This window comes from Notolepis coatsorum (assembly GCF_963971535.1).
Source record: "Notolepis coatsorum genome assembly, chromosome: 16".
NCBI lineage: Eukaryota > Metazoa > Chordata > Actinopteri > Aulopiformes > Paralepididae > Notolepis > Notolepis coatsorum.
The window spans coordinates 27,480,617-27,503,152 of NC_140180.1; the positions used below are offsets into that span (position 1 = coordinate 27,480,617).

Consider the following 22,536-nt stretch of genomic DNA (forward strand, 5'->3'; position numbering starts at 1 on the left):
AAATGGAGACTGTGGTATTTTGACCAGCGGTTGACCGGGGTCTCTAATCCCTTGGCTAGTCGTATATTAGCGACTTGTGGCATCTTGTGACAATGAGTTGAATTATTTGATCTGGCTAATCTGGTGAGATCCCTCACCAAAGGTTCTAATGGACTTAAGTGGATACACTGATTGTGATCTGGTCTGGAGCTTTGCCAGATGCAGCCGTGTCCAGCGTGAACTTGAAGTCAATGTGTGTGTGTTGAGAGTGAGGGGGGGTGTGCTGTCTCTCCTAGATCGTGGCCCATGTGCTGTGTCTTAACTTAGTAATTATCTCTATCTCTATATCTAGTAAAAGTCTCATCGGCGAACGGTAAGAGGAATTTTCAGCCCGATTGTTTATTCATTTCACGGCAATCCATCTGATCAACGTATCAACCCATAGTAAAAAAAGACGCTACTGACGATCAAGGAATTATAAACGACCCCCCGCCTTTCCTTCACGCATGATGAAGCATAATGTATACCGATCATATACATTTGAATTTTTAATATAGCGTGTATAGGAAAGAAACGCCAATCGATAATCTATCCGTCAGGGCCTATAACTCGCGTTTTAGGAATTACTGCAGAAAACCTTAAAAACACTTATATTCACGACGGTATTAACACGACAATGTATGAATGAAAATATATAATGTTCCCACATCCGGAACGATATATACCCGATGTTGAATGGGCCATAGTAATGTCGATATAGCTATAATATTTAAAAGGTTATAGCCCTGCAAAGAAGGTAAACATCTCCATAGGGTTACAGCACTGGCAGACTGGGCCCAAGGATGGGTACAATGCATGGCGGATGTGTTAATGAACTGTAAAAGTTAACCACCATCTGCCTTCAAATACTGAGGGAAAATCACTCATCCGTTTCACTTCCCAGTTGTACAGTGAAGACATATGGCATCTCCAATTATATGTGAATCCAGATTGTTATGATGACAAAGATAGAAACAAGGCCATCATCATTGTGCAACAGAACAAAGGGGCAAGCCTGACCCATTTATCCAGAAAAAAAACCTCTACTAAACTCTTCTAAAATCTGAATGTTTGGTCAAGCTTCACCATTTCCTGACATTGACTGGCGATGTGGCCAAAATATTATATGATATTTCTCTTAGTTTTTTATAGCACAAATAACATTGTGGTGCGATTTCTTTCTTTTTGGCAATATAAGGTGGAAGTTCATCAAAAATAGTCTACTCTCATCCAATTTCCATTCCAATGTTTTTCTAATGATGTACAGCACCAAACAGCATTTTTCTACTTTATATACTGGATAAAATAAAATAATATAGTACTATATTGTTATGGGCGGTATTGAAGAAAACCTTGGCATGTATACATTATACCTTAGAATATAATACACCTGCGGTCGGATGGCGTAGCGGAGATTGCGCTCGTCACCAATGCAAGAGGCTGCGGTCTCGACTCCCGGAGTCAGCATTGCCTGCGGCTTGGGCCGATCGTCATACTAACTCGTTTGGCTGAGTTAGGGGGAGGGAAGTCGAGGGTGGTAATCTGGCGTTGTGGACAGCAACGCCTACAGGTCAGGTCTGGGCGCCTGCTCAGCGAAAGGCAGGAAATGGTGAAGGCAGCGTGACCTCCCACGCGTTACGCTTCACCAATGAGAGTCCTCGCTGCCAGGTGAAAAAAGAGCCACTGGCTGTCTCCACATGTGTCGGAGGAAGCGTGTGGTAGACTTCAGGGTTCCCTTATACCGACCAGTAGGAGAAACATGCGCACAACAACCAGGTAGGGGAGGGGGGGAATTGGCATAACGATTAAATTGGGAGGGGGAGAAAAAATAGAAAACCAGGGGAGAAAAAGAGGATACAAAAAAAAAGAATATAATACACCTTCCAGCCCTAACTGGCTGCGTGGAGCGTTAGAAACCTCCCAAAACGATGCTTTCTAACTGGCTGCATGGAGCTTTAGAAACCCCACAAAACTATGCTCTCTAACTGGCTGCATGGAGCTTTAGAAACCTCCCAAAGCGATGCTTTCTAACTGGCTGCATGGAGCTTTTGTAAACACCCCAAAACGATGCTTTCTAACTGGCTGCATGGAGCTTTAGAAACCCCCCAAAACGATGCTTTCTAACTGGCTGCATGGAGCTTTAGAAACCCCCCAAAACTATGCTCTCTAACTGGCTGCATGGAGCTTTAGAAACCTCCCAAAGCGATGCTTTCTAACTGGCTGCATGGAGCTTTAGAAACCCCCCAAAACGATGCTTTCTAACTGGCTGCATGGAGCTTTTGTAAACACCCCAAATCGCTGCTTTCTACACAGGTCAAGCCGGGAGCCAGGTGCTTGTGTGAGCTTTGATGTTGGATGTGACATGATGTCGGTATCATCATATGATGATACCGACATATCACATCCAACATCAAAGCTCACACCAGCACCTGGCTCCCGGCTGGAGCTGTGTAAAAAGCAGCGATTTGTCGTAAAGCTCTGGGCTCAGCACAGCAGGAGCATCTGCAGCACTGAGCAGATCTGCTAGGGCTGTCGTACACATGACAGAGAGATACTGCCAGCTGCAATAGTGTATGTGCTACTGTTGACCAGATTTTCACATCGTTTCGCATACATTCTGCCTTCCCCAAAGCAGATGGCCGTTAGAAAGTTGCTGGATTGGAACTTCAGACCCAATCTAACTCGCTCAAATGATGGTCTGGGAAAGTGCTGTCTGCCTTTTTCTTTAACACATTCGGGGCCATTGGGATTAGACTATGAGGCCAGCTTGAGGCCAGCTTTTCATTACAAGTTTTCAATGTGCGTGAGGTTGTTTGTAGAGCTAAATCTATATTTTATATTATTGCTATGTGTCCATTGTCATTGTCAATTGACAGTATAAACCTTCCCTTCAATATGCCATAAAGAAATTTTTTTTTCATCAATACGTTCCCGTTTTATAGCGTCGTGAATATGAACTATATACCACAATGGTCTGGGGTAATTCCTGCAAAGCTAGTTATAGGGCGCTAAGTTAATAACGTTAAAAATCGATTGGCGTTTCTGCCCTACACAAGCTAGAGTTAAAAATCAAAATGCATACGATCGGTATCATGTTCCACCATGAATGCATGAAGGGGGGGGGGGGGGGGGGGGGGGCGGGGGAAGTCATTTCTGATTATTGATTACCAATAATGGCATTCGTTATTGCAACATCATACGCTGACCGGGTGGATGGCTATGAGAACAAGGCCCGATCAGACTGAAATTGATGTAAAATCGCTCTTACCTGTGGCCGGTTGGATTCCAAAAAGAATTTCCCAGTTATTTGATCACCATCTGGTAGATCGATATGTCCATTGGCTGATGCTATATTCCTTTACTGCATACTGAATTCGGCGTCACAAAAAGTATTCCAGGCGATCTGGTGAAGCCATAGCTTTAGGCTAACAGAAAAGCTAACACGGAGCGAAAAAAAATGTGACACCCGGTCTGCAACAGGGGAAACTGCATTCTCGAGACAGCGCCAATACCAGGATCTGGCCGGTACTGCACTTTCGGAGTCCCGATATGCCTTTTCCAGCCAAAATACAGCTCTGTGACATGGAGTAGGATATTAAAATGGAATAAAAGCAAAACCGAGTTTAACACGTAATACGTGGTTGGCCGTCAAGCGCTGGCTCCCAATCACGTATATATACGTGGTTGACCGCGAATTGGTTAATGCTCCTGACTCATGGAACATCCTTCAACACACTTCCAGCGCAATGCTCTTCCAACCTTTAGCTGATTTTCTTTGTTTTTAGGTTGTTATGTTACTACTTTTAATTTTGTCTTGTTTATTTTAACACACACACACACACACACACACACACACACACACAAAGGCTGAGCCCGAACGTTCGTTACGTTGGCATTTGAATTCTAAATCAACATTCAAATGTAAAATGTTGTACACTTTGAGTGCCAACGACGAGAATTCTCGTTATTTAATGCCAACCGTTCAGTGCCAACGACGAGAAATCTCGTTATTAATCATTATTTTTTTTATTAGCGATTTCCATTCATTTTTCATCAATCTAGCCTCACGTTACCACTGGGACTCTCTCTGAGCTCGAATAGGGAAAATACCGCCCCCTATCGTCTCCCGGATGGTAATGCACCCTTTGGATTGGACTGAATGAAAATGCATGGGGAAAAGAAAATCCGGAATCCACATTTTACTTGTCAGGCATGTAATCCGAGCCGATTGCAGTCTTTGTGGTCCCTCAGAACAGCGTGGAATATGTGTTTCGAGTAGGGATGCACAGATATGAAAATTTGCCACCGATACCGATTGTTCAACTAACACAATCGGCTGATACCGATATTTGTGGCCAACATTTTTTTTTATAATTTTTTTTTATATAATTTTTATAATTTTTTTTATGAAACTACTGTATATTTGTATGTCTCTAAATGTTTTGATGAATTGAAAATGGAGGACCCTTATGTAAAAAAGCCGAAAGTCTTTTTCTGGTCTTCATCCTCCAGTCCACTGAGCTGTACTGTATTGTACCCATTCTGCAATCTGTTAATAAAGTTTTCAATCAATCAATCAGACAAATGTATAGAAAAGCTTTTATTATAACCATATAACAAAAATTATATTATTGTTTATGAAAATGTTTTAGCCCTATGCTTGACTATTATTTTAGGCATGGCAACAAATAAAATAATAATAATAAAATGAAGAAATAAAATATTAAATAAATAAATAGGCTACACGTCTCTTTTTGTGTTACAAATTGTGCTCACCGATATGAACATAGGCCTCTTTACTTACTTAAAAAAAAGGAAAACATCAAGAAATATGTTTATGGTATTAATTCCACCATGCCATGTGTGTTTGAGTTTGAGAGCACTATCTCTCAACCAAAGCAATGCAACAAAACAATTTTGATTGACAGTCGATTCTGCCAATTACGTCACACCGCTTGCACCGCCTCTGCTGTTCTTACCACCAATCGGCAAGCGCGTATTCGTTTTTTTATTTCCGGGATGTCCGCCATTGATTTTGATGAGCTCAACAACAAAGCTAATAATGTTAGCTCCGCGCCAGCCACGAGTGGACTACCAGCGCTCCACAGGAGTACTAAACGAGGCATAATGATTTTACTGCAACAAATGTTATAATAAAAGCTTTTCTATACATTTGTCTGATTGAAAACTTTATTAACAGATTGCAGAATGGGTACAATTCAGTACGGGCTCTCAGAGCAAAGGAAGGAACTGAGATATGAATGAGTAATGCTTGCTATGGTCCGGTAAATACGCTGATGTTATTGAACGTGTAACTATATAACTTTAATGCCACAAAACGAATGCCTTTGTTAATCATAAGTAGTAACTTTGATGCAGTAGCGTGTGTGTGTGGGGGCGGCGTTGTGCAGGTCGCTTGACTGAAACTTTTTTCAAAGTTTGAATGTGTGGACCAGATTGACGCGACACAAATTGATGGATATTTATCGGCTACTGCCATCGGCACATTTGAGCTTATCGACCGATAGGCCGATGGCAGTCAACAAGGCACTTATCGGCCAATACAGATACCCGACCGATATATCGGTGCACCCCTAGTTTCGAGCACCCAGCGTTGGATCAATAAACACGATCGATATTTGGAATAGTGATCAGGAATTGGAATAATCTTTTTGGAGAACATCTGATCTGAGGTAAGGAATCTATTTTACCAGTCTTGGGGTAATCAGAGCTTTTTCACAGATATATCAACGTGGGCCCTATATGTGTATGTGTGTGTGTGTGTGTGTGTGTTGATCAGGAAATAGATAATCGATTTTTCAGCCCGCTTCTCTAGCGTGCATAAGTACACATATACTATCGATAATCTAGCGTTTATTTGAAAACGATTCATAAATAGGCCGAAAAATTACAACGTTTTTTGTGTATTCCAGTAAAGGGTGATTCCTGTGGAATCTCTTTCTTTCTGGAAATTTCCAAAAACTAGCTTTTTCAAAATGGTATAAAACAGAAATGTACCGATGAAAAAACAATCCGTTTCGACAATGTTGACTGCAAGCAAGTCATTGATAAGCAACGGGCGTATTAGAAACATAGCCATAATTTAAGATATAGTTTATGCGTTCGCAAATGTGCTCGCCCTCTCATTGAATAGAGTGCTGGCACTCAAACGCTAAATCGTGCGCCCCCTGCTGGCACTGAAAGTGTTAATAAAAAGAAAATAGCAGATAAAGATTAGGCTACACTAATATTATAGTATTAAAACTGATTAGTTATATTCATTAGAAAGTTGATTTAATTGATTTAGTTGGGGTGGGTGGGGCTTCTCCCTGGGCTGGGTCTGGAAAGTTGATTTAATAAAAAAGAAAATGACTAATTTAATCAGATTAATGACTTTATTCAAATTGAGGATGTAGTTTGAGGATATTTATAAAAAAGATATTAACCGTTTCTGCGCCAAGAACGAGTATACTCGTTATTGGCCGCCAGTCTAATAACGCCAATAATGAGTTTACTCGTTTTTATGATCGTTATATCATTTATTCGCTATATCTATTCATAATTCATAGCCGCAGCCTCTGGTGTCTGGTATAGTCTTCAGACCCTGTCTGAGCTGGCAGACGGTCAACACCGCCCTCTACTGCCAGGCGGAGCTATTGCATCTCATTGAAAATGGGCTTATGTCTTTTAGGAGGCGATCTGACCCGGGCGGGCGGGGTTTAAATATTCAGGCGAGCCACTTCTATACAACGATGGCATCAGTAACTCCGCCCGCCCACCAGTCATTGTGAAACGGTCGGTAGTGTGGTGCGGACCTCCACAAGCATTATTTGGAATTGTGATAAGATATTTGGATTATCTCTTTTGCATTATATCAGATACAAGGTAATAACATCATATATGAATTTGATCGTTGATCTGACATTTATTTCTACCGCGATCAAAGCGATCTGTGTGTAGGTGTATGTGCTTATTACCGTTGGCTGCGGTGGGGGGGGGGCAAGGAGACATAGTGATAATCTAGCGTTGATTTCAGGATGATTAGATAATCAGCCGAAAAATTACAACGCGATGACTGGATTACAGTCAAATGCATTTTTATCGCCTTTTCCTGGAATTACTGAAAAACACCCAAACCATACTTTATTCAAAACGGTATAAAACGGAAATGTACCGATGAAAAAACAATCTATCTCGGCAATGTTGACTAGAAGCAGCTCACTGAGACCCGACGGCGTTATTAGACCCATAGATATAATATAAGATATATTTTAAGCACTCGCAAATATCAGTCTAAAACTATATCCATTGAATAAAGACCTGGCAATGAATGGGGTATTAGCACCCCCTGCTGGCAGTCAATGTGTTAAGAAAAAACAATAATTTTCCTTTTTATTATTAAAAACGAAGGTTCGAACGTTCGTTGGAAAAACCCTGACGAAGTTCGAATCCCAAAAACAGGCTTCGGGGACAGCCTTAATATATTATAAAAAATATATAAAAATGCAATGTTAAATAACGTTGTTTATCCATTCACTAGCTCTATTAAGCGATGATAGTTAGCCAAGCCACAATGCTATGGTCGCTGCCATTAACGTTAGCATGTAAGCTAACGACAACAACAATGGCGGCGATACTTTTCTAACAGGAGTGAGTGAAGGAGGAGGAGTGAAGCCTGAACAGGATATCACAGGTTCACCCTTCTCAATTCTCATTGGTTGAAAATGGCCTTGAATGAATGAATGAATGAAAACTTTATTTAACAGATTGCAGAATGGGTACAATACAGTACGGCTCAATACATACAATTGTTAAGGGGATGCAGACCTGAGAAAGACGTTTGTCTTGTTTCCATCAGGGTCCCCCATTTTCAATTCATATAGACATATATGACATACATGACATACAGATAGTCAGTACTGCTACATCTATACATTTATGACATACCAGATTTGCAAATACAGTACTGTTTGTGATACAGAAGGAGTCAAGAAAAGGGAGTATATACATTTGACGTAGAAACTGTACATTGGAGGAGGTTGGGTGGGGGGGGTTGGGTACATTGGGATATTGACAACCATACTGGGTAATTTACATTGGAGGTGGTTGGGGGGGGGGGGGGGGGGGGCGGGGGGCACACTGTATAAACAAGTAACACTGTACATTGAGGGGGGGGGGGGGAGGAGACACTGTACAAACAAACACAATTGTACATTGAACTATTGACAAAACCATACTAGGTAAATGACTGTACATTGGAGGGGGTTGGGTTAGGATATTTACAGGGGCCAGTGTTGAATTGCAGTCTCCCGTAGGTGTCCCTTGAGAGAGGTTTTGAAAGTGGGTAGTGATCCACATTCCTTTACAGCTTTGGGTAGGGCGTTCCACATTGATGTGGCATAATTGCGAAACGTGTTTAGTCCCTTATTTGAGCCGAATCTGGGTTTAACATGATTTGTGGAGCTCCCTCTGGTGTTGTGATCGTGGTATTCACTGACCTTTGGGAAGTATTTTGACATGTACATGGGTACCTTGGTCGTGTAGTGTATCTTGTAGACCAGGCCCATTGCAAGTTGTTGTACTCTGTCGTCTACTCTAAGCCATCCTAGGTTGTCAAAGTGGGCAGGGGTGAGGTGGGTTCTAGGAGTAAGGTCAAGCAGTAGTCTGACCAGTTTGTTTTGAGATGTTTGTAATTTTGTTTTTAGCGCCTTTGAGGTGCTTTGGTACCATGAGGTGCAAGCATAGTCGTAGTACCCCTGAATGAGTGCTCCTGCCAGAGTCTTCAGGGTGTTCTTGTTTACCAGAGAGGAGATCCGGTACAAGAATCGAGTTCGTTGGTTGACTTTTTTTATTACATTGGATGCCATTTTGTCACAGGAGAGATTAGCCTCTAGGATGGAACCCAGGTAGGTAATTTCATCTTTCCTTGTGACAATATTGTCACCCACTGTAACTGAGAAGCCGTCGGTCTTGCTGAGTTTGTTATTTGAACCGAAGAGAATGGACTCTGTTTTGCCCATGTGTAATGATAGTTTGTTATCAGCGAGCCATATGCAGATTCTGCCTAGTTCCGAGCTGAGGGTTTTTTCAACCTGTAACTTGTTCTTGTCAGAGACCAGCAGGGCTGAGTCGTCCGCAAACAGGAACAAGTTGCAGTCACACCTTCATGTTTGTACATCGCCATCTGTTGCTTTGGCATTGTACTACATGTATATTATTACATCAGTGTTAAACCACTGTGTGAGCGTCCCGGAGTGGATTGGAGCGGAGGAGAATTCTCGCTCCGGACGTCGCGCCGACCCATTTTAAAACCCACTCCTCGCTCACGTCAAAACCGCCCGCTCCGCTCCCCGCGCCACTCACGCTCCGATCCGCTCACATGGCCTGACACACACACACACACACACACACTAGCCTATAGCTGTTGGCCAAAAACGCCTCTCCCAGAGTTTTAAGCTAGGCTAGTGGTCCGTATCCGCTTCCATTCAATTGTGCTAAAAATATGCTAGCTTTCAGCTGAATGCACAGAGAGGGAAATTGGTATCCATCTTCTTGTTTGACTCTGGAGAAAATGGTAAGCGCTAGGGCTGCACGATTTTTGGAAATAATCTAATTGCAATTTTTCCTCACAGATATTGCGACTGCGATTAAATTTGCGATTATAATTAAAAAAAAAATAAGCAGCCCCACAGAGGTTTATTGTAAAATGCGGCTTGCATCTGGCCTACGCGGTGGGTCTTTTCGGGACACCGAGCCTGACATTTTTTCTTTTTACCTGGGAATCGATACCGGTACCCAACGGTACCTTTTTTCCCCTGTACTTTACTCTCCCTCTCTGAAGTCTAAACTTCACAACACACAATCTAAAACCCCTTACCTCCCTCTCCCAAACCGATCTTGTATCTCAATGAGACTTCCTGGTTAAATAATGTAAAAAAAAAGAAATTTAATTGCAGGCCTGGCGATTTGATAATTGCATCATTACAAATCGTGATTTCGATTAAAAATTGATTAATCGTGCAGCCCTAGTAAGCGCATTTCCCATAATGTTGGCATGTTTCCTTTAACAGAAATGAGTGAAGTTGAGGCATTCTCTATGACTAGTTGTACACAGGCTGTTAAGTTTCCGTAAATTCTGTTGATGTTTACAAGAGTCCGAGGTGTGGACCTTCTCCACGTTCAGACTGTAGTGAGATGCCCTTTTTGTTTCACACAACTCACCCGACGAGGTCGTGCATTTGGCCTTGCCGGTCCTGCAGGGGGTCTTCCCGGAGGCTGCGGTCGAGGGCGTTTCAAACAGCTTGTCCTCCATATTGGCTCTTTTTACATAGACACACGACTTCCCCAGGAGCACAATGCTGTTGAGCACCTTCAGAGTCACCATGCTGAGAAACAACACAATTTTAAAAAAGGGCAATGAAAACAGTAGAAATCCAAAAGGATAATTGCAAATCAATATCAAGGATATGGGCAAGTAAAATAATCTTTGATAAAAACAGCATTAGAAAATAACAAAATTAGTTTGAAGTAACCTAATTTCAAGCTATCCGTTTTTGTTGTCATGGATAACTTCATGGATAACTTCTGTCAGTTAACTACTGTACATGCATCGCTCCAGTGACTCTGTGCAAACATGCCAAGAAGAACATGGCAGACCCCAATAGAAAAGCAGGGAACAAAATCAACTTTTTGGTGTAACAGCCAAGGTGGCTGGTAGATTTAAAAAAGAATTATAAATAGCTTTTTAGTATATTATCTCCATGTGTTATTGTGTGTATCATGCGTTATCTCTCCACTCCATGCTATGTTAGTGCTTGTGCCAGCACAGGAGATACGATTATAAAAATAAAAGATTATATATACACATTATGTAAATCATCATCTTCCTTATCCTTTTCAATAAAATAGGCTCAGGAATCAGGATTGTTAACGCTAATTAGCCTAATCCATGTCAAAAAGAATAGCCTATAGCAAATGTAGTACACACAAGAGAGAGGGAGAAAGGCTTATGGCAGACTTCATTATTTTTAAATAATAGACAGAGAGAGAGGGGCTGAGCCCCTCCCATTCCTCACTGTTGGAGCTGGAGTGCATCATAACTATCTCCGCTAACTATCTTGTAAAAGCCAAGAAAACAAACTGCTCCACTGTGAATAGCTCCGGGGTAACTGTTTTGGGACCAGCTTGGTTAACATTAGCAGCTAACGTTAGTTTGGGTCATCGTCAGCTTGTAGGATATAATCGTTACTCGCACACACGAAAATTCTGAAAGTTGGCTCCTAATATTTTTACATGCCAGAGTGGCTGAGTAAGCTCTATAATTTATTGGCCAAAGAGGAAATCTACACACCATTGGTGCTTGGCGGGTGATTTTTAGAAACTAAATTTACTTGGCAGGAAGATTTCTGTTTGCAAGCTCAAATGTTCACATCCAATCATAGATGCCTTGATATAAGCTGTCCTTTTGGGTTTATGCTTTGCTCTTGGCCTCTGTACAATTTGAATCTAACACTATGATGCATGTAAAACACAACACAGAGAGAGAGAGAGAGAGAGAGAGTGTCAGTCACATTTAGGTCAAGACACTGTGATTCCATTCAGGCCACAGCTATTTTTAAGTTGAGGACAGGGAGGGTAAAAGATGGCAGCAGAGAGATGACAACATGGCGTTCCCAACGGTACGAGCCTGATGGGACTGGAGGACTAAAGTAAGACATATCAAAAGCCCAGCGCAGGGTTAATGTGAGGACAACTGTGTGTGTGTTTCTAAGCAACAGCCCTATGGGACAGTCAAGCGCAAACCATAAACAAGGCAGCCAGAGGACTGTGACTTCAAACCATAAACAAGGCAGCCAGAGGACTGTGACTTCAAACCATAAACAAGGCAGCCAGAGGACTGTGACTTCAAACCATAAACAAGGCAGCCAGAGGACTGTGACTTCAAACCATAAACAAGGCGGTCAGAGGACTGTGATTTCAAACCATAAACAAGGCAGCCAGAGGACTGTGACTTCAAACCATGAACAAGGCAGCCAGAGGACTGTGACTTCAAACCATAAACAAGGCGGTCAGAGGACTGTGACTTCAAATGATAAACAAGGCGGCCAGAGGACTGTGACTTCAAACCATGAACAAGGCGGTCAGAGGACTGTGACTTCAAACCATAAACAAGGCGGTCAGAGGACTGTGACATCAAATTATAAACAAGGCGGCCAGAGGACTGTGACTTCAAACCACGAACAAGGCGGTCAGAGGACTGTGACTTCAAATTATAAACAAGGCGGCCAGAGGACTGTGACTTCAAATTATAAACAAGGCAGCCAGAGGACTGTGAGTTCAAATTATAAACAAGGCAGCCAGAGGACTGTGCCTTAAAATTAGAACCAAGGCGGCCAGAGGACTGTGACTTCAAACCACGAACAAGGCAGCCAGAGGACTGACTTCAAACCACGAACAAGGCGGCCAGAGGACTGTGCCTTAAAATTAGAACCAAGGCGGCCAGAGGACTGTGACTTCAAATTATAAACAAGGCGGCCAGAGGACTGTGAGTTCAAATTATAAACAAGGCAGCCAGAGGACTGTGACTTCAAACCACGAACAAGGCAGCCAGAGGACTGTGACTTCAAACCACGAACAAGGCGGCCAGAGGACTGTGCCTTAAAATTAGAACCAAGGCGGCCAGAGGACTGTGACTTCAAATTATAAACAAGGCGGCCAGAGGACTGTGACTTCAAACCATAAACAAGGCGGCCAGAGGACTGTGACTTAAAATTAGAACCAAGGCAGCCAGAGGACTGTGACTTAAAATTAAAAACAAGGTGACTGAATGAATGAATCAAATTATAAACAAGGCGGCCAGAGAACTGTGACTTAAAATTAGAACCAAGGCAGCCAGAGGACTGTGACTTAAAATTAAAAACAAGGTGACTGAATGAATGAATGAATCAAATTATAAACAAGGCGGCCAGAGGACTGTGACTTCAAATTATAAACAAGGCAGCCAGAGGACTGTGACTTCAAATTATAAACAAGGCGGCCAGAGGACTGTGACTTCAAATTATAAACAAGGCGGCCAGAGGACTGTGACTTCAAATTATAAACAAGGCAGCCAGAGCACTGTGACTTCAAATTATAAACAAGGCAGCCAGAGGACTGTGACTTCAAATTAGAAATAAGGCGGTCAGAGGACTGTGACTTCAAAACATAAACAAGGCGGTCAGAGGAATGTGAATTTAAACCATAAACAAGGCAGCCAGAGGACTGTGACTTCAAATTATAAACAAGGCGGCCAGAGGACTGTGACTTCAAATTATAAACAAGGTGGCCAGAGGACTGTGAATTTAAGCCATAAACAAGGTGGGTGAATGAATGAATGAATGAATGAATGAATGAATGAATGAATGAATGAATGAAATTATAAACAAGGCAGCCAGAGGACTGTGACTTCAAATTATAAAAAATGCGGTCAGAGGACTGTGACTTCAAATTATGAACAAGGCAGCCAGAGGAATGTGATTTAAAATGATAAACAAGGTGGCCAGAGGAATGTGACTTCAAACCATAAACAAGGCGGCCAGAGGACTGTGACTTAAAATTAGAACCAAGGCAGCCAGAGGACTGTGACTTAAAATTAAAAACAAGGTGACTGAATGAATGAATCAAATTATAAACAAGGCGGCCAGAGAACTGTGACTTAAAATTAGAACCAAGGCAGCCAGAGGACTGTGACTTAAAATTAAAAACAAGGTGACTGAATGAATGAATGAATCAAATTATAAACAAGGCGGCCAGAGGACTGTGACTTCAAATTATAAACAAGGCAGCCAGAGGACTGTGACTTCAAATTATAAACAAGGCGGCCAGAGGACTGTGACTTCAAATTATAAACAAGGCGGCCAGAGGACTGTGACTTCAAATTATAAACAAGGCAGCCAGAGCACTGTGACTTCAAATTATAAACAAGGCGGCCAGAGGACTGTGACTTCAAATTAGAAATAAGGCGGTCAGAGGACTGTGACTTCAAAACATAAACAAGGCGGTCAGAGGAATGTGAATTTAAACCATAAACAAGGCAGCCAGAGGACTGTGACTTCAAATTATAAACAAGGCGGCCAGAGGACTGTGACTTCAAATTATAAACAAGGTGGCCAGAGGACTGTGAATTTAAGCCATAAACAAGGTGGGTGAATGAATGAATGAATGAATGAATGAATGAATGAATGAATGAATGAATGAATGAATGAAATTATAAACAAGGCAGCCAGAGGACTGTGACTTCAAATTATAAAAAATGCGGTCAGAGGACTGTGACTTCAAATTATGAACAAGGCAGCCAGAGGAATGTGATTTAAAATGATAAACAAGGTGGCCAGAGGAATGTGAATTTAAGCCATAAACAAGGTGGGTGAATGAATGAATGAATGAATGAATGAATGAATGAATGAAATTATAAACAAGGCAGCCAGAGGACTGTGACTTCAAACCATAAGCGTCCTGAGGACTGTGACTTCCAGTGTGCCTGCCAACACCTAAGCTCCTGTAACCCCTTATGGCTTCCCAGTGACCACAGCCAGTACACAGTGTGCCAGGTAGACATTTGTTTTTGGGGTTTCACAGCTCCTTTGAGCAATCTGCTTTTTGTTTCAGTTGTGTTAACGCAGAATTAATTAATTAATAGACAAATTGCCAAGAAATATTATGTTACAGGGTGTAATGTTAGAAGATTGTGAGCCCAAAAACACTACCTAAAAAATGCAAACAGTCATAGAAAAGCTTGTCGCGGTTCGCAAAGTGGCCGCTTTTACTGTGGCCACAGAGAAATAATTAACCTATGCTTTCTATTTTGTAATAACTCGACTCAGAATGATTTATACAACGGCTCAACTTTTGTCCTTTAATATTTTCCATAACATCTACTGCCTAAATCTTAGAGTGAAGGAACGCAGCGCGATGGATAGAGAGCTAGTACTAGATAAGATTCTTCCATGCTTTTGCTCAGAGCGTGGGTATCCAAGGTGATCCGCAGGTGTGTATGTGCGTTAATTTTTTTTTGCACCCGTCACTGCAGGCTGCGTGTGTGAGAGGGAGAGGGAGATACAGAGAGAAAGGCGGTGACTCGCTTGGGAAACATATCGTTGTGCGATCTGTTGTTGTGAACGTATAATGACATTTAAAAGTCTAGACCCCGAAAACACATGTTTTTCTGATTTCTTTCTCATATTCGGCACAATACGGTAAATGATACTGGATGCTGAGACCAGTATTGTAGAGTGGTATTACAACTTGGACAAGCATCTACTGTACATTTCGAAATTGAAAACAATAATCCCATTACGACAAGCATGGAAGTAAGTGGGCTGAGGTCAGGTTACATCACATTTTGGCGTTGAGATGGGTAGATCATAACAAAACGCGTCACAATAATGTAATAACTCCTATGACTTCATCACCGTCACAGACAACACAAAAAGACTAAGGGTTGATGTAAACAGAATGTTTTAATTCTTACCCAAGGTAGAAGAGGAAGAGGCAGGAGTATGAAAGTGCTCCCTGTACTTTAACTGAACTCATCACCACCCGGATAAGCTGTTGAACACAACACACCGGAATCAAGGACGGAGAAATAGACAATATATGCACAATAACATTCAGCAATTTGAACACGGTTATTTATGCTTAACTCATTCCGGGCCAACAGCGCCCTCTGCTGATGGCCCTTCCGTGCCAATGCTATATCCAATGGAGAATAGGACGTATTTCCGAGTACTTAAAACATATCAAATATAATAGCAATAGATCTAAATAACAGTGATCGTCAATGAGTTGCTTCCAGTAAACATGCACGAAAAAGATAATTTTTTCATAATAAATTTCCATTTTATACCGTGATGAATACCAATATATTTCTAGAGCGTTCGATCTCATCTCAATAAACTCCAGCAAATCGAGCTTAAATGTATTTCCTTAGAAATCGTGCCATTTGTCGCTTGATTTCAGAACCGTTTTCAAATAAACGCTAGATTATCGATATGATATGTGTCCTTATGCACGAAGAGAAGCGCGGTCTGAAAAATCGCTTCTCCGTACTTTGGTCGGCGCGAACCTTACACACACACGCGCGCGTGCGCGCTCCGATGGCGGTGATAGGAACATCCGATTACCCCAAGATTCGTAACATAAAGGCCTTACCTCACATCTGATGTCATGCAAAAAGATTAATCCAATTCGTGATCGCCATTCCAAATATCGATCGTGTCCATTGATCCAAAGTTTTTTTTATGCACAGTCCCAGCCAATCCAATCCAATGATGTGCAATACCATCCGGGAGACGATAGGCGGCGGTATTTGCCCTTTGCGAGCTCAGACCCATTCCCAATGATAACGTCAGGCTGGATGGATGAAAAATGAATGGGTATCGCTAATAAAAGAAATAACGATTAAAACCAGACTATACTCGTGATTGGCACGGAAGCGATGGCGAGTTAACCCGACTATACTCATGGTTGGCACGGAATGGGTTAATGGTGATGCATTAGGTGAGAATGCCCCTATACCAACATGTGGTCATTGGATATCAGGCGGCACTGCTGTACCAGAGGATCTCTCCAATAATAGAATACGATCCCACGAGCCATTTGTAAAATGTCAGGGAGCAAAAAGACGTACTTTTCTGTATCTATGGGACATACAGTACCGGTAGAAACATGTTAGATCTCTTTAATGAAGAAACATGTATTTATATCTCAATCACTTTTGTCCAGTGACACCAAACGAATGGACTAAAGTCAATACAGAACTATGTACTGAATGACACAAAAAAAGTTAATAATAGAATACTATATTAATAGCATTAACCCTTTCACTACCACACTACAGAAGGTTAACCTTTCACTACCACACTACAGATGGTTAACTACCACCGTAGTGTGGTAATTAAAGGGTTAACCATTTGTCGTGTGGCAGTGAAAGGGTTAACCATTTGGTAGTAGTGTGGTAGTGAAAGGCTTAATATAATCACTATCAGCAGGGAATAAGTGGTATCGGTGCATCCCTTGAGTTTGCATGCAATTACACCTTTTAAGGAATAACATCAAAAAGATGGCGGACAGGAATAGACAGACAGATAACGGCAGATAAAAGAGCGTAGTGCGTTATTCACAATGATTAGGGCCTTTCTTACCAGCACTGCGAGAGGCAGCGGGATGAAGCCCATCCTCCTGGAGACTGAGTCACTGTAATCTGTGCAAGCCTGCAAAGTGACACACAGGGACAGATTACACCATTCAACAACACACACTGTAATCTGTGCAAGCCTGCAAGGTGACACACAGGGACAGATTACACCACTCAACAACACACACTGTAATCTGAGCAAGCCTGCAAGGTGACACACAGGGACAAATTACACCACTCAACAACACACACTGTAATCTGTACAAGCCTGCAAGGTGACACACAGGGACAGATTATACCACTCAACAACACACACTGTAATCTGAGGAAGCCTGCAAGGTGACACACAGGGACAAATTACACCACTCATCAACACACACTGTAATCTGAGGAAGCCTGCAAAGTGACACACAGGGACAGATTACACCACTCAACAACACACACTGATTATCCCAGTGGGCCTAATGCAGTTTACTGTGGGCGTAATGGCGGTGGTAAAAAATAAAAAGGAGAGATGCCTACATTCTTCTGTCGGCTGCTGACGAGTTCGAAGGCCAGGCTGGCTCTGTATTCACTGTACACCTGGGAGAGACAGAATGCGCAGACTTAGAGACAGAAAAGCGACAATTAAAAGCGATATTAATATTGCTGTTCTGGCCGATGCCGATATTTACAGATGTCGATATCTCTGTATAGAAAACACTTTTTTATGATAATCAAATAAAGAGCTGATATTTTGAAACAATTTAAGACCAAAACATGTTAAATAATGTGTGTCCTGAATTCACAGTATGGATAAGCCAACCCTGAGTATTCTCACTCACTTGAGACCAAGTCACTGTATTCTGTGAACATTGTACAACAGTTCAAAACTTTAAAGTACAGTAGTAGGCCTTAAATGGCCAAAGCCAAAAGTATTGGTATTATATCGGCGGCCGATATTATATTTTGACATCGGAACGATACCGATGTGTAAACAAATTACCATATCGGCCGATATATCGTGCACCACTAATATTTTGTATAGTGTTTGGACTTTTCTTTTTACTGTATGAAGCACATTCTCAGGGGGCTCATACAGAACCAAGAATTTCACTTGTAATGTACATGTACTTTATACGTGACAAATCAAACAAACCAACAAACAACAGAACGCCAAACTGGTAACCGAGAAGCCCAGTGCATGTTTTACCATGGGGAGGTTTAACAGCATGTTTTACAAGGGGGAGGTTTAACAGAGCATGTTTTACCAGGGGGAGGTTTAACAGCATGTTTTACCATGGGGAGGTTTAACAGCATGTTTTACAAGGGGGAGGTTTAACAGAGCATGTTTTACCATGGGGAGGTTTAACAGCATGTTTTACCATGGGGAGGTTTAACAGCATGTTTTACCATGAGGAGGTTTAACAGCATGTTTTACCATGGGGAGGTTTAACAGCATGTGTTACCATGGGGAGGTTTAACAGCATGTTTTACCATGGGGAGGTTTAACAGCATGTTTTACCATGGGGAGGTTTAACAGCATGTTTTACCATGGGGAGGTTTAACAGCATGTTTTACCATGGGGAGGTTTAACAGCATGTTTTACCATGAGGAGGTTTAACAGCATGTTTTACCATGGGGAGGTTTAACAGCGCATGTTTTACCATGAGGAGGTTTAACAGTGCATGTTTTACCATGAGGAGGTTTAACAGCATGTTTTACCATGAGGAGGTTTAACAGCATGTTTTACCATGGGGAGGTTTAACAGCATGTTTTACCATGGGGAGGTTTAACAGCATGTTTTACCATGGGGAGGTTTAACAGCATGTTTTACCAGGGGGAGGTTTAACTGCATGTTTACCATGAGGAGGTTTAACAGCATGTTTTACCATGGGGAGGTTTAACAGCATGTTTTACCAGGGGGAGGTTTAACAGCATGTTTTACCATGAGGAGGTTTAACAGCATGTTTTACCAGGGGGAGGTTTAACAGTGCATGTTTTACCATGGGGAGGTTTAACTGCATGTTTTACCATGGGGAGGTTTAACAGCATGTTTTACCAGGGGGAGGTTTAACAGTGCATGTTTTACCAGGGGGAGGTTTAACAGCATGTTTTACCATGAGGAGGTTTAACAGCATGTTTTACCATGGGGAGGTTTAACAGCATGTTTTACCATGAGGAGGTTTAACAGCATGTTTTACCATGGGGAGGTTTAACTGCATGTTTTACCATGGGGAGGTTTAACTGCATGTTTTACCATGAGGAGGTTTAACAGCATGTTTTACCATGAGGAGGTTTAACAGTGCATGTTTTACCATGAGGAGGTTTAACTGCATGTTTTACAAGGGGGAGGTTTAACAGCATGTTTTACCATGAGGAGGTTTAACAGTGCATGTTTTACCATGAGGAGGTTTAACTGCATGTTTTACAAGGGGGAGGTTTAACAGCATGTTTTACCATGGGGAGGTTTAACAGCATGTTTTACCATGGGGAGGTTTAACAGCATGTTTTACCATGTGGAGGTTTAACAGCATGTTTTACCAGGGGGAGGTTTAACAGCATGTTTTACCATGGGGAGGTTTAACAGCATGTTTTACCATGAGGAGGTTTAACAGCATGTTTTACCATGAGGAGGTTTAACAGCATGTTTTACCATGGGGAGGTTTAACAGCATGTTTTACCATGGGGAGGTTTAACAGCATGTTTTACCATGGGGAGGTTTAACTGCATGTTTTACCATGAGGAGGTTTAACTGCATGTTTTACCATGGGGAGGTTTAACAGCATGTGTTACCATGGGGAGGTTTAACTGCATGTTTTACCAGGGGGAGGTTTAACAGCATGTTTACCAGGGGGAGGTTTAACAGCATGTTTTACCATGGGGAGGTTTAACAGCATGTTTTACCATGGGGAGGTTTAACTGCATGTTTTACCATGGGGAGGTTTAACAGCATGTTTTACCATGAGGAGGTTTAACAGCATGTTTTACCATGAGGAGGTTTAACAGCATGTTTTACCATGGGGAGGTTTAACAGCATGTTTTACCATGGGGAGGTTTAACAGCATGTTTTACCATGGGGAGGTTTAACAGCATGTTTTACCATGGGGAGGTTTAACTGCATGTTTTACCATGAGGAGGTTTAACTGCATGTTTTACCATGGGGAGGTTTAACAGCATGTGTTACCATGGGGAGGTTTAACTGCATGTTTTACCAGGGGGAGGTTTAACAGCATGTTTACCAGGGGGAGGTTTAACAGCATGTTTTACCATGGGGAGGTTTAACAGCATGTTTTTCCATGGGGAGGTTTAACTGCATGTTTTACCATGGGGAGGTTTAACAGCATGTTTTACCATGAGGAGGTTTAACAGCATGTTTTACCATGAGGAGGTTTAACTGCATGTTTTACCATGAGGAGGTTTAACAGCATGTTTTACCATGGGGAGGTTTAACTGCATGTTTTACCATGAGGAGGTTTAACAGCATGTTTTACCATGGGGAGGTTTAACTGCATGTTTTACCATGGGGAGGTTTAACTGTGCAACTCACTTTTTTATTTTACCTATATTTATACCAGGAAGATCAATTGAGAACAGCTTCTCATTTAACCTTCTTACTGTCTTCTACCATCATGCACTCTTCCACTAATTAATCTTCCTTGTCTATATTACTACCTATACCAATATGTCTCTACTACTATGCAAGTTTCAACACAGTTTGATGAACATTGTTACTCGGCTGAAAGAGTTGTACCCTTCCTGCTGACTTGTCGTGTAGATCTTTGAATAAAAGCGTCAGCTAAATTACTAAATGTAAATGTGTTTACAATGATGACCTGGCAAGAGGCCCCAGCAGAAGTAAAAACAAAACTAAAACTAAAACTAAAAACAAAACAAAACTGTACACATGAATCCAAGACACGCATTCAATGAGGTAAAGACAATGAAGTTAGAAACGGCCTAAATAACTACTAGCGATATATACAGTGAGGAGAAGGGGAATCAACATGTACGACAGTCAGCTAGGGACTGTTGCAGTTTCTGCTTAAACACATGGAATGATGGAAGAGCTGAACGTTTAAGGGAGTTTTGGAGAGAGTTCCAGTCATTTGTTCCAGCAAAACTAAAGGAATTCTGACCAAAGTCAGTGCGGGCCTTGGTAATAGATAGAGATCACTGAACCTCAGGCGGTAGTTGTTATGGGAAAGGTGCAGGAGGCTGGAGAGGTATTGAGGTGTCCCTAGTAGAATGTTGTAGATAGGTGGAAGCCAACGATGAAGTGGCCTAGTGTGGAGGGAGGGCCAGCCTATCAGTTTATACAGTTCACACTTTACTTTGTAATTAACTGATGTATCCCTACTTTGTAATTAACTGGTGTATTCAACCCTGCTACTGTAAAATAATATCCACTAACCATAGCGTCCTCCACTTTAATCCACAAGAGTAAACAAAGGAAGGGGATCAGAGAGATAGAGTCTGAATATTAACTTTGAGTTTCTTAAAGACATGTTACGTTATTGGTTGCTTGACTCACAGGATGTTGACAGGGGCGTATAAGCGTATTCCATTGTCCGATTGTTTTTGTCTTAATTATCCTCCCCTTCCACTCACTGTTTTCAAAACCCCTGACCCATGAAACGGTCAGCAACAACAAGTCTTGTGGGAAAGAACTTTAGACGAAGACACATTTTTCCCCCCTACGGCATTTTGCAAGGTGCATTTTGGGGCTTAGCACTGTCCTGGAGGAGTGTGATTGGTTTGAGAAAAACAAACAAGCCGGAATGTGCAATGACGAGACATTTCTCCTGTGCTGGCATTGTTTGTTCATATTGTGTATGACAGTGGTTCTCAAACTGTGGTACGCGTACCACTAGTGGTACTTGGTGGTACTGCTGGTGGTACTTGAAAACATTTCCAAAAAAGCTAAAAAAAAGATTTTTTTTTTTTTTTTTGCAGTCAGGCCACTGAACTTAGAAGCAGGCCAGGCCAGTGTTTCTGCTTGCGGCAGCGCAATAGTTAGATAATCTAAGTGGGGAACAACCAGGAGATCACTGTGACGGAGAGTAATGCAGTCTAAACAGTCATAAATCTTTAATTCAACTTCAGCCTGATCATAACCATTTATTTTTAGATTTCTTGTAATGTCAGATAAAAAATGAAATACTCCCACTTTTCTGAAAAGAGTTGGTTGAATCATTGACACATGCCTAGCCTGTAATAATCCCCCCCAGAAAAATTTACTTTGCATTTGATATATTGTAAATATTTTACTTTTTGTGTTTTCTTTAACAATAATTTGTGATGCCATCACACAAACTGGCATTTAAAGGGTAAACATTCAAAAATGTATTGAATATGTGTTTTCT

General features: G+C 41.7%; 1 protein-coding gene across 1 annotated transcript in view; it reads right to left on the bottom strand.

The window, feature by feature from the left end:
- tapt1a (transmembrane anterior posterior transformation 1a) overlaps positions 1–22,536 on the bottom strand; it is a 72,477-nt gene that overhangs the window by 10,081 nt on the left and 39,860 nt on the right. The window contains exons 10-13 of the mRNA XM_084331588.1: positions 17,714–17,773; positions 17,199–17,267; positions 15,527–15,603; positions 10,240–10,403 (exon numbers count right to left, since the gene is read on the bottom strand). Coding sequence (XP_084187714.1) covers positions 10,240–10,403; positions 15,527–15,603; positions 17,199–17,267; positions 17,714–17,773 — 370 coding nt within the window. The remainder of the gene's footprint in view (positions 1–10,239; positions 10,404–15,526; positions 15,604–17,198; positions 17,268–17,713; positions 17,774–22,536) is intronic.